General features: G+C 49.3%; 1 protein-coding gene across 2 annotated transcripts in view; it reads left to right on the forward strand.

Moving 5' to 3' along the window:
* The first annotated feature begins 3,932 nt into the window (after positions 1-3,932).
* Positions 3,933-20,074, forward strand: part of NHERF1 (NHERF family PDZ scaffold protein 1) — a 36,758-nt gene continuing 20,616 nt past the window's right edge. The window contains exon 1 of one of the 2 annotated variants that reach the window (XM_025178096.3): positions 3,933-4,630. In XM_025178096.3, the coding sequence (XP_025033881.3) occupies positions 4,163-4,630 (468 nt within the window). In that variant the 5' untranslated portion in view covers positions 3,933-4,162. The remainder of the gene's footprint in view (positions 4,631-20,074) is intronic. The other variant, XM_075903714.2, reaches the window with a different exon arrangement.

Below are 20,074 nucleotides of genomic sequence, written 5' to 3' on the forward strand. Positions count from 1 at the left end.
GCAAATGTGTCCGCCTAGTTCTTGGCCCAAGCAATTTCCAATTCTTTAGAGAAGAGAGAGGGTGTTGCTGGCTGGGTATCTGCAATGCAATATTTGCTGGGCATTAAATAAGTACAGCACAAGCCCTGGAATTTCTGGTGTGCGTCTGCCTAGCCCCTGTGACTTCACTGCACATTTCAGAAGTCCAAAGGTGATGGGGAAGAGTAAATATGGTCTGTTAAATTAAAACCAACCTCCTCCCCCTGCTGTTCTCATGGTACAGAGTCTAACATTCCCCAAATACCTTTGTCTTCCCACCAATGGAATTGCTTCTGTAGCTAAGCTTGCAAAAAAGAGAGAGAGTTAGTTGGCTTTTTCTTTTAAATTCTTTTCGGTTTTGCATCCTAAATTTTGATCTTTCTTAACCTACTAAGCAGCTGCTGAAAAAAAAAACTCCACACTGACTGGGAGAAACCAGGAAGATTAAGATACTTGCAGCCAAATAAACATTAGGAAAGCTGTCACATTCTGCTTTATCATCAGTGCTCAAAGTTCCTGAACTGCGGGGTATGTGGTGTGTTTCTTTCCCTCCCTCTGGTGAATTTCACCTCCCTCCCTCTGTGCCTTTCTAAACCCTCCCCTGCCAGAACTGACTTGTATTTCATGGCTTATAAAAAGATTCCTGAAAAGCACATTTTTTGCTTGAAGAATTCCTTCAAATTGCACTACTTTTCAAGAAGATGTCTGTCATGTTTGCAAAGCATGTGTTGTGGCTGGGATTCATCATTGGTAGCCTACTGGGACTGCTGAGTTACTCACCTAGCTATAAAGAAACTTAAAACTTTTTCTAGTTCCAGACTAACTCGGCTACCCTTCTTTAGCTATAGAGGTCCATTCTACAGGATCAACATCGTAGGTTTTAAACCCACCGCTGATAAACTTTAAAAAGGAGATAATTACCCATTGTGATTCCCAAGACTCCTTATAAGGCCTTTATTTCCACTCTGAAAAATACTCTTACTTCATAAAGGGCTCTCCTTAGAACTAAATTGGCTCTTTAGTCCTGTACCTGCCTTCTTGCAGTGAAATGCAAAGAAGATGGTCCACTTCCCTAAGGACATTGAGTTCATCCTGCTGGAATTGAAACTAGCAGTGATAGGGCACAGACAGGTCCGCATAAGTCCACTTTGCTGGATTTCCCAGTTGACATTGTCACTTTAGCTCTGTGTCTCTGTAATTCTGTTAAGCATAGTAATTGTATAAACCAGGGGTGGGGAACCTTTTTGGGACAGGAGCCACTAACCCACAGAAAAATCAATCGGGCTGCACAACTCCCCCCCCCCCCCATTGACATGGCCCCTGACTGAGAAGACACCCACATTCCTCTCACACACCAGCGTTGGGGGTGGGAACAAGCCAAGTAGATTTTGTGTGCTCCAGCCCTGTAGTGGGGCCAGAGTGTCAGAACCAGCTCCCCAATGCAGGGGCCGGATTCAGGCAAGCCAGGGACTGCATCTCGCCATTCCCGATCTCTGGTATAAACCAACTGTAGGGGGCTTCATAAAAGCTTCCATCTATTCCACAGGAGCTTCTGTCCTTGCATTTTAAATTATGCTGAAGTTGTGGTAGTTTAGCAGACGACAGTGTTCATATATGATGGAAAAAGGGTCCCCAAAACTGACAAAAAACTAGTTTTAATTTGCATTTTAATTCCTTTAAGAAAACTGTTAGAGTTTTTTCTGCCTCTCTGTTTTAGCTCAGAGGGATTTTTGACCAGGCCTCAGAACAAAAGTAAAACCACCAGAGGTGCTCAGACTGTTCACTTTCACTTTTCGCTCTGCTGTTATACAGGGCAGGGCCTGGGGGTGGGATGAGGCATCACCAGAACAGGAAACCTGAGGGTGCACAACTGGTGTCAAATGCACAAAGTAAATGTATGGGAGGAGGGGGAATGTCTAATTTGACTCTTGTTTCAAGTGCTCATAGGGGTTACAAGCAATGTTCCCTGTAATCTTTTCCATCCCCATGCAGAGTTTTTTCCAGCCATGTGTGGAATAAATTTGTATGTGCACCACAGCGTGTATAAATGTGCACCATCAGGAGAAACACAAACCTAGCAGTGAGCGCTCTGCTTATCAGCTTAATGGCATTTGAATCTCTCCTGAGTGGCCACACAAGGGCCCAGCTTACTGGGAACACTGGTTACAAGTTACAATAGTAAGTGCAGCATTTTCAGATCTGAATGGCATTTTTTAAGTTGACTGTCCCTTCAAATGTTCTCTTTTAACATGTTAGACTCAATTAAATAGTGAGGATGCTGAGAAATGCTATGGTTCATCATTGCAAGATTTCTGCATTCTGTTACCTTCACAGTTAAGGAAAGAGTAAATGAAGTCTTATGGGGTATCATGTGCAAGGGACAGTCCATTGTAGATTCTTAAATGTATCCCCTGAATAATATAGTCTCAACAAAAAGCTGCTGCTCCCTTTTATCCTGCAAAATAAAACTGCTTTTATATTGAACAGTGTTATACTTAGTGTTTATCATAAAGATGATGCTGAGTTCTGTAAATGGCTCTCTCCTGATGCTGTTTGGAGTGGGTTTTACTTACACAGGCAGCACTAACCTCACACAGCTCTGCGGTTTCCACAAAGCCAAATTATGGATGAATAGACAAAGTCCAACTAGCAGAGTTGCAAAGGGAAATTCACGGGAACCTGATCTGGAATTTTGAGAAAGAGAGAAAAGTTCCCAGAACCTGCCCTGGCACCCATACAACCTTTACCAAAGGGGGGAAAGTCCCGTGATCTGTAAAGCTGTCAAACCACATGCAGAAACAGACTAGTGCCCTCTGCTATGACAGCACCAGCTCAGAGGCTATTCAGAGTCCATCTTCTCTCCCCAATTTTACTAAGGAATTTAGCATCTGATATGTCTCAACCCACATGATTCCTGTTGCTTTAGTAAATACACAATTCGATTGCTTCTGGTGGCCTAGATTCAGATCTGTTTTTTGTTACCCATTGTTCTCCTGTTCAAAAAATGCAGCCATCCAATCAGAGAGCAACCATGTGACCGAAGTGAAACCCCATCCTACACCCCGGAGAGTAATTAGTCAAAGACAGAATTAAAGCAGATCCCTCACGAACAGCCCATCAGCCTGAAAGCGGTTCACAGAAAGGGTGCTGTGAACTGGAGTAATGAATTGAATGGGTGAATAGGACCCAGCAGTTGTACCAGAGCGTTCTAAACCCGAAAGGATGGCTCTAATTGCAATTAATATGATTAGCAATCCCACCAGTTCCTAATGCGTGTAAAGCCCCAAACTACCAAGCTACTCGGTCACCGCCTTCAGTCCGATCGAGAGCCACTTGAACACAGCGCTGCTGGCAGACGCTCCTGGGAGAAAGGACTTGTCAGTTGCCAGTAAGCAGCTTGGGGTGTGTCATTGAGAAACAAGGATAAGTCAATGAGTCAACCCGCCCTCCCTTCATCACAGCAAGTCTTCCGGGACCAACATTCTGCCCCCCCGAGGAAGTCGCGGCAGCGCTCAGCTGGAGGCAGGCTGCAGGCTGGATGACTCAAGGCGCCCCACGCCTGCTTCTCTTAGACGCCTTGTCTCTGGGGGAACGAAGTGCCCCAGCCCTTCTGGAGAATCTTCGCTCTTGCGACTTCGGGCCACTTCTGCTTTCCGGAGAGCTCAATTTGCACGCGGGAGGCTGAGCAGCCTGTCAAAAAACGTGGGGAAAGCGGAGGGGCGGGGGGGGGGGGGGGGGGGAAGCGAGCCTCTTTCCTCTTATTTGCATAACCCCGCCTTCTCGAGGTTTGGATCCACTCTCGGACTTCACGAGCAGGGTCAGCGCCCCTCAGCTCCTCCCTCGCCTAACTCCGATTGGTCCGGCGTCACCTCCCAGCCCCCTCTTGCCCGCCCCCTGCTATAAAGGGCGGTGACAGGCGCTGAACTCAGACAGAGAGCGGGGCGTGGATTCGGGCGCTGCGCTGTGGTTGTCTCCCTGCTGGTGCGCGGTCTCTCCTCGGGCCAGACCCCGCCCCGGGGACACCTGCTGCCCGGAACCTCCCTGGGCTTTCCGGGTGTCTTCGCCCGGCGCTGGAGCGATCCGCCCGCGTCCTAGCGGGGCTGCGGCGGGCTCCTCTGATCCCTTTCCCCGCTCCCCCGGGAAGATGAGTGACGGGGCAGGGAGCGAGCAGCAGCTGCTGCCCCGGCTCTGCTGCCTGGAGAAGGGGCCGAACGGCTACGGCTTCCACTTGCACGGGGAGAAGGGCAAGGTGGGCCAGTTCATCCGGCTGGTGGAGCCCAACTCCCCGGCCCAGGCGGCGGGGCTGCGGGCCGGGGACCGGCTGGTGGAGGTGAACGGCGAGAACGTGGAGAAGGAAAGTCACCAGCAGGTAGTGAACCGCATCCGATCCGCCGTGGGCGCCGTGCGCCTGCTGGTGGTGGACGCGGAGACCGACCAGCAGCTGCAGAAGCTGGGCATCCAGTGCCGCGAGGAGCTGGTCCGGGGGCTGCCCGCCGCGGGGCAGGAGAAGCCGGAGGAGAAAAGTAACGAGGAGCCGCTGGAGACACCGAAGGAGCAGGAGGAGCGGCCGGAGGAGGAGGAGGAGACGAGCCACCCTGCGGAGAGGGTAAATGTAGGTTCTTTCTGGGGAGGAGGGCGAGCCTTGGGGTCTAAGGGCGAACTGGAGCGGAAGAAGTAAAGGAGGCGGGAGACCGCCACGGTGCTGTGTGTGTGTGTGTGTGTGTGTGTGTGTGGGAATTAGGCAGAAGGGTGAAGAGTTCGTGCAGGTTGGGGCTAGGAGGGACAGGTTCTCAAGTAGCTCGAACTTTAACTGAAGTGCCCCTCTTAAAGAAAGGCCAACTTTGAAATCTAGCCTGTTAAGTAATAAGAATCTCAAGCATTCCATTGGCCCATGAAGCACTCTTCCTGTTGCTTTTTTACAAGCACACTTTCCAGTCTTTTCTTAAAAGTTTTGGGAAAGCAGTGGTAGACATGAAAATGAAGGGCAAATGAGGAAAAACAATAATGGAAGCAGAAGAATCCAGGCTACATACCATCCCCGAGGCTTAAACGTCTCTCTCCTGCTGCCACATGATAGAGGCAAACGGGAAACTGAAAGTCACTATTCAAAGTTCGTGGGAGTATTCAGGGGTCCTGGTCCTTGACTGGGTCCCCTCTTGTGCGAGGTGCTGCACAAAGTAAACAAGTGTGTGTGTGTGGGGCCGGGAAGGGGGGTGTTAAACTTTCCCTAGCTCACTTTTTTCATAGAAGGGTAAGGCTTTTGTTTGCCCCTCTTAAGCATCTTCTCTTGCCAGTAACCACTAGGACTGCATGGTGCCATGTTGCTGTAGTTGGGATATTTGAAATAAGATTACTTTTCAACAGAATCCACTTTCCTCTCAAGCATTGCAGTGAAAGTGGTGTAATTACTCTTACAGATATGGATGAGAGTCATGGTCGAACAACGCAAGGACTATTGCCTTCTCGGTGCTCATAGGACACTAATGCCACCCTTGCGTGCATGTATGGATGTGAAACTGAATGCTTCTCCTGCTTGTTAGAATTGTGTAGCTCTTAGTTGGTGGAGAGGCAAAAGAGATCAGGGTCTCTGTTATGATGAGATGGGTCTCAGAGTATTTGTCCAGGGCCCTCTAACTAGATCCTCAGGCATCCCAAAGTTAATTCAAATTTCTGTGGGCTTAGAGTCCTAGATTAGGGTTGAAAGACCTATAGAAGATCATCTAGTCCAACCCCAACTAAATGAATGTCGTAGGTTGTCATAGATCAGAAAGAACCAGTAGCTGGTGGCTAATTAGGAGGTGGGGAGCTAGTAGAGCTGCATTATCCTCTTTTAAATCTCGCTCGTTCTTTTTTTGCTGTGATATGGTGGGGTTTTTTTTTTCCTTTTAAAAAAGGTGCAACCCCTCCCAAAAACCCTTGACAGTGTGTGCTGGTGTGCTCTGACCAGTTTTTCATACTGACCGGTATCTTGTTTTGTTTGCTGCTCTATCCAATTAAAGATTGTAGTAAATTCTTCAGGGCAGGGATTCTGTCATTCTGCAGTGTCCTGAACAATGGGAGCCGGACCTCTCGGTGCTACTGACAGAAAATGATTAAAAACTAAATAAAAGGGATGGGGAACTTTGATTCATGCTGACTTACGTCTTGGGTAAATGTGGAGGGGGAGAAGGGACTCTGGAGCTGAGACTCAGCATCCTTTACTTACTTGGGGTAGTTACTAATAGAGGCTCTGCCTTCATGACCTAATGAATATTTATTTATATAATCAAAAATATGTACCTTGTTGTGAAGACTTCATGTTTTCACCCTTCGGTGGTCCTCAAAGCTGAGTTATCTTACTTAGGAAGGGAGAGATGAAAAATCTGAACTCTTGAAAGAAGTAGGGTCCCTCCTTTATGATCAGCATAAACTTTCCATGTATACAATTCTGTAGCTGCCATAGTGGGTGCATTATTCATCAGAGCTTAAGGGTGAGAGGTGAGCCTGAAGAAGAGAACTGAAGGCTTAATTATCAAACAAAGATGTAAATAGGCCAAAATGGCTCAAAGTGAGAGTTTGAACTCTCACTAGAACGGTGTTGGTCCGATGTCCCAAAGAAGCTCCACTCCCCAACTTCAGTAAATTGAAGTCTCAGGTGCAAACACTATTTTTCTGAGTTCCAGCTCTGAACCTCTAATGCTCTAAAGCCTGGTTTATTTTTTTTGGGGGGGGGGGTCACCTATCAGTTTGTGTTAATACAAGAAAACAACCTGTAGCGGGGGTAGGATCTAGAGAGGTGCTGTGAACTTTAGACTTGGACTCTGTAAAAGAGCAGTCCCAATTACAGGCTATACCAGGGTGTTAGCTGGTGTGAGGAGGAGGAGCAGGGTGCCCTTAAGGAGATAAGTGAGGACCATGGATGGACTTTGGTGTCTGCGCTGAGTTAACATTCTTACTGATTTCTGCTAAGGAGTGTTAATTCTGCAACTTCTCCCTCTATTGGACTTTAGTCTGCAGCTAGAACACATGTTCCCCTTTGGCCGCTCTGCTGGGAGGTAGCCTGCCAACTGCACAGACTGATGGGAAAATACCAGGCCATTGGAGCAGATGTGCTGATAGCAGGATTCTGTACTCCTCAGTTTCCCACAAAGGAGCCTGACAGGGCTGAAGTGGCTTTGGCCAGTCCCTCTGATGGGAGTGAGAGTCCCTTTGACTGGGGATGGGGGCAACAAAAGTTTTGGTTCATCTTTCGTCTCACCCCATTAAAATGAGAGGAGTCTTCTCTTGATGACCCTTGGGAGAGGAAGAAAGAAGAACACTGATGCAATTTGCTCTTTCTATAGGGGACAGAAATCTGGCATTCCCTCCCACTGATCTTTACTATGTTGCAGCCATATCAGTCAAGTGGCCTCACTGCCATGATGTAAAGATCTTGTTATGTGCCCAGAGCCTTAGGGAGCTCTGAGTCCTGGTTGCTTTGGGACAAACATATTGTACCCTCCCTAATGCAGGCACAGCTCGGGCTTTACATCCAGGACAGTTAAAGCCACATGTCAGAATGAATTCTAATGATAGGAAGGAAAACCCAGCTGTGCTGCCAGATTCCATCAGTAGGGGTCTGTCAGACTGTTTTGCCACCTTGCCATGTGCTTTTAAAGATTCTCTGACACATTCTGGCCTGCATAGGGATGGCTTATTTTATGGGCTATGGCAACAAATTATGCCAACCAGAGTTAGTTTGAGATAGGAACTTCTTATCAGGGAGGAATGGAGATTTGTTTTTGTGATGTGGGGGTGTGTTGCCCTGGTTTTCCACCACACCCTTGAATGCGTTGGGTGGAGGAGCAGACACATGTCTTGTGTGCAGGGAGAGATAGGATCAACTGTTGTGCTTCAAATAAGGGTCTTCCTAGGGAGTAATTGCCTCCCTAGCAGGATTTAAATCCTCTGATGCTTAAGGGCCATTCTCTGGTTTTGTGCAGTCCTTAGCAGAGGCACATTCTTTCCTGTCTTCTTCAAAGTACTGGAGTGAAGAAAATTAGGGGGCATCCTTTGAGTGAATCCTGTTTAACTTGTGTGTGTGATTACTGTGTGTCGGTCCGTTCCAAAGGCAGCCAGCTCTGCGTGAACCATTGTACCCTAATCCGTACTGCTTGCAGGGCTTGATCGTCCTGCAGAGTTACCAAAGCTGATAGGTTCCTCTGGATGTTTGTTTTGGGGGGTGTGTGTGTGGGGGGGGAGGGTGTCCACTTAGCTCCTCATACTAGTGGGGGGAAAGGGACAAATAATTGTGCTGTATATGATCTCTTTGCCCATAGCTCAGCATACCCGGAAGGCCCTGGTATGGCTAAATTATCTGTAGCGCTTTGAGGCTCTTGGATGAAAATCCTGTGTGAGCATCAAAATTATGCTGAGCCCTGAGGCCATTACTGTAGCACCCAGCTATGGATTAGAGCTCAGCTCTCAATGGATACAGCAGCATGACAAGACGAAGGGCGTTCATGAGTTACTTGATCTATATGGCAGAAGAACATTAACAGGGCACAGGGAATGTATGGTCACCCACCAGGGATTCCACCTCTCCAGCATAGTCACAGCCAGCTTTGAGTTACAAGGCTCCTTTTATTAGGAACTAGCGCTCCTTGTTCAGGCGATGAAGCTCCTGGTATCTTTTCCTCCTCTGCCCGGTCTCAGACCTAGCTGTGTCTTGTGGGCTTGTCACCAGGGTGGCTGACAATGCAATGGCATCTCTGAAGTTGGAGCCTGCTGAGGCTCCAGCATTGTGATGTTAGCCTGGTGCAGGGAGTTAACACTAGGGTAGTTTCTCTTCCTTCCCAGAAACAGGAAGTACATGTGTCTGCCCCATGTGAAACGGGTTGTGGCTTGCACAGCAGGAACTCCTAACCCTCCATGGGCTGGGACTGATAACTGGCTGGCCTCTGGGACCCTAGAGGTGTGACAGCGAAGGGAGACTTTGTTTGAAGGGGAAAATCCACAGGGTGCCTGCCTAAGGAGCTCCTTCTCTGAGAGCTGCATGGGAGGAAGTGAAGGATCAACACTGAACTAGCAGTGGCAGTAACATTTTCTTTAGAGCTGGTGGGAGGAAGATCCCCTGAGGCTTAGAGACTCTCAGCAAAAATCTGACCTATAAGGTATTAGTCTCACAACACTTGCTGATTAGTGACAGGTGGTGTCTGGGGAATCCCCAACAGTGATTGCCTCCATTTGAAGGCCAGGAACCTCATGTGTCCCCCTCTGCTGCAGCAGGAAGGATTAAACCCTGTCTGGAGCCAGACTAAGAGGCCAGTGCTCTCCACTGAACTCAAGAGGGCTGCTGAGTACTGCAGAAATTCTCAGCACTTCTCCCAAGTGCCTAAATGGAATCTGAGGTGCCTGGAAAAATCTCCCCTTGCATCCTAATGATGTGATAGAAGTGGCTTTGGGTGGGACACAGAAAGGAGTTCATCCTGTCTTTGGGTGGGACACAGAAAGGAGTTCATCCTGTAATTGCAGGGAGCACCCCCCCCCCCCACTGAGACTGGAGAATTGCTCATTTCCTTTTGGCAGGGGGAGGCAGGGTAGCAAGTTGAGACTCAGCCATTGATTCAACTTCTCAGCTGATGAGACTAATCTGCTAGTGCAGTGTTTCTCAACCAATGGTACGAGTACCCTTAGGGGTACTCTAAGCCTAGGGTGGGGGGAATGTCAACACAACTGAAATTTGGAGAACTGAATTTTAAGTTTTACAGCGTTTTATTACCTTTGTACTTTTTACACCCAAAAACTTCATTGCCGCCTGGTACGATTAAGTTATTTAAACGTGTTGCAATGGTTTTAAAAAAAAATTGTCTGAACTGTAGGTACTGGGGGTAATTATTTTTAAAGGGGTAGTTTATAAAAAATGGTTGAGACACTGAGCTAGTGTTCTGGGGTGGGGGTGGGGAATTCTCCAGGTCCTGTCTGGGTTAATAATGAGTCTCCAGGTAGCACTCACTAGATTTGCACGTGTCAGAGTCCTATTTGCTTTATTGGGCTGGACTGCACATTATTTGCTTAATGAGCTCAAGACTCCCTCTGACAGAAGGGCAAGCTGTCATGTAGCAACAGGTTGATACTTGGCTTTGTTCTAAGGAATGGGGGGGGGGAACCTGCTGTTTGGCGGGCAAAGTCCAGAGTGGGGCTCTGCTGCTGAGCCCTCTTCCCTTGTGCACCACAAACACCCATACTTGTGCTTCATTTTTGGCTCTCCCCTCTCCCCCCCCGTCCTGCCATGACTCCTTGGAAGGAGAAACATTTACTCGCCTGTGTTCACAGCCCATCTGTGTCAGCCCTGAGTGCGCACGACAAGGTCTGAGGAGCCCAAAGACAGCAGGAGGAGAGCAGGCAAGCTCTGTTGCCTTGGCTCTTGCAGCACGGTTCTGATGGCTGTTCCTCCCCTCCAGCTGGATCTGAGAGCACTTTGGAAAACTGTTGTGTATTTATGACTAAGCTTTGCATATTTGGCTAGGCATGTCTCTGGTGTTCCTCGCTGTATTTATTTGTATTTCCGAGGCGCAGGTGTGGGCCAGGACCTCATTATCCTAGGCACTCTACAAACACAACACACAGATTGTCCCTGCTTTAAGGAGCTTTTACTTGTATTGTAAGACAGGAGACAGCAGATGGTCTATATCACGTGAGTAAAAGCCTCTCTAGGCGGTAGGGTGTAAGCATCCAGGAGGGAGTGGTATGAAGGGAGCCTATTCAGGAGTAATGGCATTGCATTTAGCAAAGGAAAACTTAGGATGAATATAGAGGAAACTGTTAATGAGTTAGTGGATTGTTCTAAGAGCAGGGGTGGGGAACCTCTGGCCCGGGGGGCTGGATGCAGCCCCCGGCTTGCCTGGATCCTGCCCCTCACATACTCAGCCCCCCACACCCTACACAGCATCAGGGAGCCCACACTGGTGGTCCAGCCCCCTGCCTCCCTACTGCAGGACTGGAGCGCACAGGCTACTAGCCTGGGCCCTTCTAGGCTCTGGTGTGTGAGGTAACTGGGGGGTTGTCTTTCTCCTTCTCAGTCATGAGCCATGTCAGTGAGGGTTGGTGGGTTGTCTGGTGTTGTGTGTGTTGGTTTTTTTTTTTTTTTCTTCTTCTCACTTTTGTTTGCAGGCCCCTGATTTTTTTTTTTCTGTGGGTCAGTGACTTGTGACCCCCCCCCCCCCCATTGCTTGGGACATACCGATGTGACTGGACAAAGGCCTAGAAAATAAGCCTGGGGAAGGGCCTGGTGACTTGGTAGACGGAGCTGGGTACCTCTTGTTCAGGAAATAGAAATGGATTCTTGACGACTTTGGACTCTTTCAAATTTGAGCCAAACTTGGCACTGCCAGTGAACTGAAAAAAAATCCCTTCCCCCAGCCCTGTTTATGGGCCTCTTGGCAGGCTCCTGAAAGGCACCCACTGTCTGCCTGAAACTGTAGGGCAGAAAGTGAAGAATGCAGGATCATAATTACAGGGGAAGAGAGATCCATATTGGAGATGGCCCAACAGCCTGGATGTACATCTTTAGTCCGGCGAGAATTGCTGTGTGACTGCCAAGGGCAAGTGATCAGGACCTTGCTCATAGATCTGATCTTATGAACTGATTAATATTTAACCTGAAACAGAAATCGGACCTCACAGCCTTTGAGTCCAGGCTGGTTTAGAGAACAGCAGCCTTTTGAACATAAGAATGACCATAGTGGGTCAGTCCAACGGTCCATCTAGTCCAGTATCCTGTCTTCTGACAGTGGCCAATTCCAGATGCCCCAGAGGGAGTGAACATAACAGGTAATCAAGAGCTCCCTCTCCTGTCATCCGTTTCCAGCCTCTGACAGACTAGGGACACCCTTCCTACCGATCCTGACTAATAGCCATTGATGGCCCTAACCTCCATGAGTTTATCTAGTTCTCAAAAGGGCACCCCAATCTAAGGATGTTAAATATTGACTAACTGGCTAATCGAATAGTCAATGCATTTTGCATCAACTATTCAATTAATCGATAGGGTGCCTCTGGGCTGTTGCTACACTTCAAAGGCAAAAGCCCTGCATGGAGCCCAGGGTCAGCTGGAAACTCTCCCACTGGCCCCGGGCTCCGTGTGGTGCTGCCACTTTGAATCATCACATGCAGCCTGGGGACACCCCAGCTGGCCCCAGGGTGCATGTGGCTTTCCAAAGCAGCAGCACCGCAGAGAGCCTGGGGTCTGGCCCGAGGCTCCAAGCAGTGCGGCCGCTTTGAAGTACCCCCTCCTCTTACTGCCTTTCTGATAGTCTGCAAGGGGGGGAAGTGACTGATAAGCATTTGCTTATTGGATAGTCTACTAGTCCTTCTCATCCCTACCCCAATCATTTGTAGGCAAGTCCTATTTATAGAAGTGATTTAGGAGCCCAAGTCTCACAAAGTCAATGGAACTTAGACTCTTAAGTCATTTTAGGTGCTTTTGAACACTTTATCTCTGCTCTGAATTATCCAGACTTGGACACTCTAAAGTGATATGCAAGACTCCCTGAAGAGCTGAACTCTTTATTGCTTGTGTGTTCTCCCCCCCCCCCCCCCCCCGGCCTTATGTTGGGGCAGTTAGGGGAGAAACTCTGGCTGTCAACTTTTTTCCCATGACCCAATTGAAAAAAATTGCCTGCAACCCAACATAATTTGATTAGTGTCTGGGCTCAGGGGGAGGGGCTGAGGATGAAAGCTTTGGGCTGTAGTTGGGGGGCTTCAGGTCAGGGGTGGGTCAGAACTGGGGCAGGAGGAGCTTACCTCAAGCAGAACCCGCTCAGTGGGAGTGCTAAGGCAGCTTCCTGCTTGTCCTGGCCCTGTAGACCATGCTGTGCCCCAGAAGCAGCCAACCTCAGGTTCTAGTCAATGGGAGTGCAGAGCTAGTGCTCGGGGCAGGGGCAGTACATAGTACTGTGCACACTTCTGCCCTCACTTATGAACTGGGCCTGCTGCCAGCCATTTCTGGGGCATAGCAAGTCTGCAGTGCCAGGACAGGCAGGAAGCTGCCTTAGCACCCCCTGTGATCACCCTGCGGCAACAAGACCTAGTGCCTGACATGTCATGACTCAGTTTGAGAGCCACTGAGCGAGAGGGTTAGCTTATCCCAGTGTGTCACTTTTGCACATGGGTGCAAAGCATTCATGTGCTGCTTTGGTGCAACATGGCTACAAATGTCACCAATTGCCTGTTTGGGATCTTGGTAAAACTATGTACTGGCTCCTTTAAATAGCACAATTGGCCCTGAACTTGACCCTTTAGTTACTGCCGTTATAACTTGCTAAGTCTCCCCATCAAGTTTCTCTTGTGATTCATAATATGATAAAGCTACTAAAAATACCAGTGTGAACGATAAACTGTAGAACTAAACTCTGGTCCTGTTCCGGGTGCTTGGTGCTTTACCTCGCCTTGCATTCCTGTCCTCCATATAATTATATATATTTATAATTCTCACAGACACACACACACACACCCCATGCTCTGAAGCCCAGGGAAACTGCTGGCCATCAGCACCTCTGAAACAAGCACTAGAGAAGACAGGCCGTGGAAGCTTTAACAGTTGAGTGTGCCTAGCCTTCGAGCTGAGGCTGCAGCCAATTGCTAAGCGGGACCAGCATTTCCGCTTTTGCCACCTCGTTTCTCAAGGGAACAGAAGAATATTCACATAATGATAACGTTGTTCAACGGGCGTTCCGCTGGCTCAGCAAAGCGAAGAAGAAAACTGGCAGGGTGAGAAGGGGAAGGGATTCTCATTGCAGAATGACTAAACTGAGCCCAAATTGGGCCTTGCTATTTATGCGCAGGATCAGGGAGAATGTACCTTCCCCAGTCCTGCCTCTGCTGCAGCCTTCAGAGCAGCTACTTGAGGCATAACTGAGACGCGACTTTCTGTTCACTAGGCTTGCATTTCCTGTAACGCACTGTGGCAATATGTGGGTGTCTGAAAACCACATGCCCCTTCTGAGCAAACGGCAGCTGCTAATTCTGCATCCGGACCTGTCACCGGCTGTAGCCACCCTATCATGGCAGCGGTCCGAGTGCAGACTAATGGTAACATCGCCAGCTTGGACAGCCAGTTTCCTGGGATCTTCATCTCTCAAGCTAGTGCTAAACTGCAGTCGGCTTTGTATCGTGTCCGGTCCTCTAGATAATGGCATAGAGTGTCTCATGAGTGCAATATGGGGTGGGAGGCAATACCTAACATGAGGGTGACTTGCTGCTGACTTTCCAGCTGAGGTTTGACACCAGAAGCAGGAGAAAATGGTGAAGCTAAAATATCCCCCTGGAACACTGAGAATTTCTCCTGAGTCCTACAGCAGACCAGGAGGAGCATCTGAAGTCCGTTCTAGTGCTAGAACTGCATGTTGCGCAAAGACCATTTGCATCTCCAGTGGGGTGGGTCAAGCCCCCATCTGCCCTCTGCTGTTCATAAGGCCCTAACCAAGGTGGCGACAGAACCTCCTGAAGAACATTTGGGTTAAACCGCTGTCAAGCGAAGACCCAAGAACTGTGATGAGCCAGCTTTTGGTAGAAACTTCAGCTAGCCCTGTCTCAGTGCAGGAAAGACCCCCTCCCCCTCAAACTAATAGCAGAAAGCATTCTGGGGCCTACCCCGGCCAGTCTGTGGCTTGGGTGTGGAACATGGGCTTGGTACTTACAATGTGGCTGCTAATTCTCTGGTCATAAGTATTAGGCAATGGGTTAAATGTGGGCATAGGCATACAGTGTAGTTAAGGGGGCGGGTTCTTGCTGGAAATAAGTAGCCTCCCTTTAGGTGCCCCCTCCCAGTGGCCTCAGGGCAGCTCTGCAAGCTGCGCCATGCCCCAGTTTCCTTTTCTGGTTCCTCAAATTCCAAGGGGCTTTTACAATGCCAGTCATAGCTACCCTAATAGCTAACCAAGGTCTGGTTTATTAACTTGGTCTTTCCTCTGTCTTTGAGACGGTGCCCAACTGAAAGTCCCCTGGTGGCCCAGGGCTTTCCTGCTTCAGCAAACAACTCCCAGCCCTGGTTGCTGGGGCAACTCTCCTGATCTTTAGGTCCTCCCTCTCTTCTTCCCTCCCCCCCCCTCCTGCTTTACAGCAGCCTCCTGCCCCTCTTCATAAGGAAATCACCTGAAGCATATGCAGGTGCGGGGTCTTAGTTGTTCTGGTTGGCTGGGCCCCAGGCCTCACCCCTGGAAGACTGGAGCCAGCCTGTTACTTCACTTCAGGCCTCCACTGAGAGTCCCTTCCTCCTGAGATGCCACCTGGATTCTGTGATGCTGGGCTCACAGGGATGCCTGTTCTGCAGCAAGAAAGGAGGTGGGGCATTTAGCTTGGCCTTGCATGCAGGTGTCACTCGCGGATGGTTTGACATGCTCTGGAAGGAAGAGCCTGTGCTGGTTTCTCAGGGGTGTGGGGGGGGGGGGGGGGGGGGGGGGGGGTTCAGCAGCCCTGCTGTCAACAGGAAGGTCAGGCTTAGCAGTAGGCAAGTCTCTTTCTGGGGGTTGAGTCTCTTCTTGCCTGTGGACTAGAACTCCTGAGGGCATGAGCACCAGCCCAGGGGATGAATGCTGGAGTCGTGCCCGGGTTCTTGCTGCTGCCCCTTCTCTTTGCTGGAATTTATTGCTTAACCACAATGAAGCCCTGAGCCTCAGACAAGGAGAAGGAATCTGAGACAGGAGGGAAGAGCCTGACTCTTCTTGGCGCGGGGAAGAACAAGCCTTATTGTTGAAGGAACTTGTTCTGCTTGTTTGTTCTTTGTCATGGTATGTGCCACTCACTGCATGGCACTGTAGTGAGATTTGTGTTCAGGGCAAGAAGCTAGAGCATCTTGCTCTTGAGGGGGTCTTGACAGCGCTGTAGGCATAGTCTGTGTCCAAAGCGTTTCTTTCAGTGTTGTGGGTCTCAGGACACTGGAGACGAGGTGGGTAAAAGTAGCATCTTTTACTGGACCGGTTTCTGCGGGTGAGGATAGCAAGCTTTTGAGCTATCCAGACAGAGGTGAGAATTTCTCTCATTCCTGGCAAGTCTCAACTGCTATTCTGCCTCATTCCTGCCCTCTTCTGCCCCACCTCTTCCTGTCCCTGCTTCTCTCCCCTTCTCCTCCCCTCCTTCTCCTCCCCTCCTTCCCCCACCTCCTGCATGCCAGTGAACTGCTGATTTCAGCAGGCAGGGAGGAGAGGATCTGGTCTACAGGGCTGCCAGTGAGTACCCACGGTTTCTGTTCCCACAGAAGCACCAGCCTGAGAGCACCCATGGAGTCAGTGCCTATGTACACAGAGATCTCTCGCCAGCAGAAGTTGGTTCAGTAAAGACATTGCCTCACAGACCTTCTCTGTTTCCTTACACCTGGGCTACTCAACTTTGGAAGCCCTGGGGGCCACAATGATACTCTCAGCACATGCTGAGGGCTGCAACTTAAGTGTAGCTGCATATACATGCAAATTCCATCTCCCGAACAGGATTGAAAACCCCTGTGTTCATCCAACAAGCATCTCTTTGTTGCTTCTTATTAAAAAGAGAATTGTATACCAGTGTTTTGGGTGTTTAGCGTGAAGCTTCAGGTTCTGCATTTCTTGGAGTGATTTTACTCAGAAAAAGTTTCCAAGCCAGAGTGCTCCAGCCTGCGGCAGGCAGGGAACTGGGTGAATCAGGCCGGACAGGAGAGGCAAAAAATGGCAGTTGCCTGGGAGCCCCGTCCTGGATTCCCAGCAGGGCTGACATCTCCATGCAGGATCTGTCGCTCCATGCAGGATGGAAGCAGGGCTGCCCAGCCACAGCACCAGACCCAAACATAGCCAGTGTGAGCCAGTCAGCACCTTTCAGGTTTTGCCCACAACACTAAGCAGCCAGCACTTCCCACAATGTCCCAGCTAGAAAGGCCAACACCCTGTACCTGTCTGTTCCAGCCAGCCCATCCGCTTGCCTCTTTCAATGCTCACCCCACCTGGGAGATGCCTCGCCATTGTGGAGCGTGTTCACAGTGGAGGCCATGTTCAAAGGATCCAACCCTTGGGCCACATGTTGAGCCTCGCATAAACCCAACCTACACTGCGGACTGCAAACAGGCCATGGGATGCATGCTGAGTAGCCCTGCCTTACACAGTATGTGGGTGCAGACATAGATGTGGTTAGTCCAGGAGGCTTTGGCTCTAGAGTGCATTTTGGTACCATAAGCTCCAGGCACACAACTGAGCTTGAATGCAACCCAAAGGTTGAGGAAAATCAGCCTTGTTGGACTCTCAGGATGTATCTACACAGCACCCTTACCTTGAAATAAGCTACACAATTTGCACTACACCAGTTGCGTAGCTTATTTCCTTCTTATTTTGAAATAAGGCACTATTTCAAAAGGCCCTTATCCCTCATGCAAGGAGGCTTACAGGGATGTTGGAATAGGAAGCCCATTATATTAAAATATAACGGGCTTGCTCTTAAGATGTAGAATAGCTATTTTGGGATACCAGAGGTATCCTGAAATAACTCCGCAGTGGAGACATAGCCTCAGCTATTGTGGGGGCAGAGACTAGCATGATCAGTGCCTAGCAGGATGGTGGGAGTAGGGAGCATCTCAGAGGCCTCTAGGATGCAGTGCCATGTTGATGGTAGCTGTGGTGCTCTAGAGAAGAAAATTCCCCATATTAGAATGGTCACCCTGAACACTGCCTGTATTACCCTGCTGTTTGTCAAATGCAGTGCAAATGTGCATGCTTCAGATAGGGCTGTTGCTACACGTAAAGGCAGAGGCGCTCTATCGATTAGTCTGCAAAATGCATCAACTATTCGATTAGTCAGTTACTTGCAACTTAACATCCCTAGTTTCAGCCTGACAAAGGTCACTTTGCACCTACTCAGTATTGAGATTTATATTTTTTATTGCGGGAAGAGCTGCAACACACTCCTTAGTATGCAACACAGAACCGGAAAAACATGGACGGCATGCAGTCTAGCTGGCTGACTGGTATGACGAAAGGGGACTTGTATGTGACAGCTTGCTTTGCATTGATAGTTACTGGAATTCAGGGTTTGGGAGCTGGGACTGTTAATATCTCACAGTCAGGGTTGTCAAAGGTGGACAGAAGACCCTGTTGGGAGGGTGACCTTTAGTCGATAGTTCCTTAGGCAAAAGAGCCAACAGCTTCCTTATCCAGCATTTTAATGGCAAGTCAACATGTACTAGAACTTAAGAGAAAAGGAAACTTAGTCTTCGTAGCAGCTTAAAAATAACCTCAACTGTCCTCAGAGGAGACGGGCACGTAGGCAGTGCCAGACCGGATCAGACTGATCCGGCATCCCATCTCTGACAGCAGCCTGTGCGAGGTGCTTCAGAAATGTCTAATCTTAAGTACTTGCATAGCCTGTATTGCAGTACATGTCTGAGCACCACCTGTGCCTTGTGATGTTGGGAAGTATCTTCAGTTTACAGAACTGAAGGGACTTTTTTTTTTAAAGGTGCTTAGGTGTCTAACTCATCACTGTGGGACTCAGTCCCTAAATTCTTGTTAGTCTGGTCTTAGGGGAGTTGTCCAAGGTTACAACAGGGAGTCTGGGGAGACCTGATCTGTTTCCTGCTCCACCCAAGTCTCCAGCAAGTGTCCTAAGTGGCCCATCCTTCCTCCGAGGAAGGAATTAAAAATTCACAATGAGTGGTGGTAGAATGAGCTGCTCATAGGGGATGGCTCCTCCCCAGTCCCATTACTGAGTGGCTTGTGCCGTGCAGCATGTGGGTTTATAGTAGGGTAGGAGCGAGCAAAACATGGCCTGCCAAACATTCAGATCCGGCCTGCCACGATCCTCTAGGCTGCCATTGTCCCATGGCCCCACAGGACCCTTAGGCAGGCTCCCTGCCGGCTGTGCCCCAAATGCCACTCAGTGGCCAGCTGCTGGGGCCAGCATGTGCATCTCTGTGCAGTGCATGCAATGGGGGGAGGGGGAGACACTCAGCACACTCCCCCCACTGCCAGCACATTCCTTGCAGCTCCCATTGGCCAGAAACATCAGCTTCTGGAGTCCTTTTCCCCACATTGCACATGCTTTGATCAGTATGAGGGTGCCTGGCAGGCAGAGAGACTGCTTGAGAGTCTCACTGGGCTGTTGATCGGGAGCTGCTTAGGGTGAGCACCTCCTAGCCAGAGCCTGCCTCTGGCACCCTACTTCCTCATGTAACCCACAAAACTAGTGTGGTTCACTGTCCCATGCAGCGGCACTTAGACCACAGCAACAGATAAGCACAAAAGACCTCTACAGCCTAGGCTGAGAGCCAGCTGGCTTTTAGGCTCAAGTGGTAGAGGCTCCTACAGTAACCGCCGGAGGGCCCAGGTTCGAATTTGTCTGGTCGCAGTTACAGGCACACACTGCAACTCCCTGCTGCAGGTCACAAGCCCCTTCTATTTAGGTCAACCCAAACCCTCTGCATCTCCTCCTAACCCAATCAGTACTCTGCATCTCCTCCTAACCCTACCCTCTGCATCTCCTCCTAACCCAATCAGTAGTCTGCATCTCCTCCTAACCCTGCCCTCTGCATCTCCTCCTAACCCTACTCAGTACTTCTTCATTAATATCAGAAAAGTGTGGCCCGTGGCCACTTTCCAAATTCTTGGAGTGGAAGAAAATCTTAACTGAATATTGCCATTATCCATATAATGAATCCAACCGCCTCACTTCCATAGGATACTAGTCAGATTGAAAGTTCCACAGACTAATGAGTTGTGTGGATGGTGCTTCTCCAAGAAGGTGTTTAGGCTATGATGAGACCAGTGAAAACATGGCTACCGTGGAGGTGGTGATTCATAGGAGCCAGGTTTTTGCACTGGGAATGCTGAAGCATGGGACTAGAGGCATAGAAAATCTATAAGAGAAGATACCCCATCATCTGTAGCTTTAAACATTAGTGTGTCTCTTGGACCACTCATTCCAGGCCTCTGTCCTGCATTCTGGAAAACCAGAAACCTCCCCCTGGATTAAAAGCTTATTTGTGACTGCTGGCACTGGCAAGGTAAAACTTCACACTCCTCCATCGTGAAGGACACCTTGATATTAAGGTGTCTGTTACTTCTGTGACAATAGCCAATGAGGC

The sequence above is a fragment of the Pelodiscus sinensis genome, chromosome 20 (assembly GCF_052426305.1).
Source record: "Pelodiscus sinensis isolate ZL-2025 chromosome 20, ASM5242630v1, whole genome shotgun sequence".
NCBI classification, from domain to species: Eukaryota; Metazoa; Chordata; order Testudines; family Trionychidae; genus Pelodiscus; species Pelodiscus sinensis.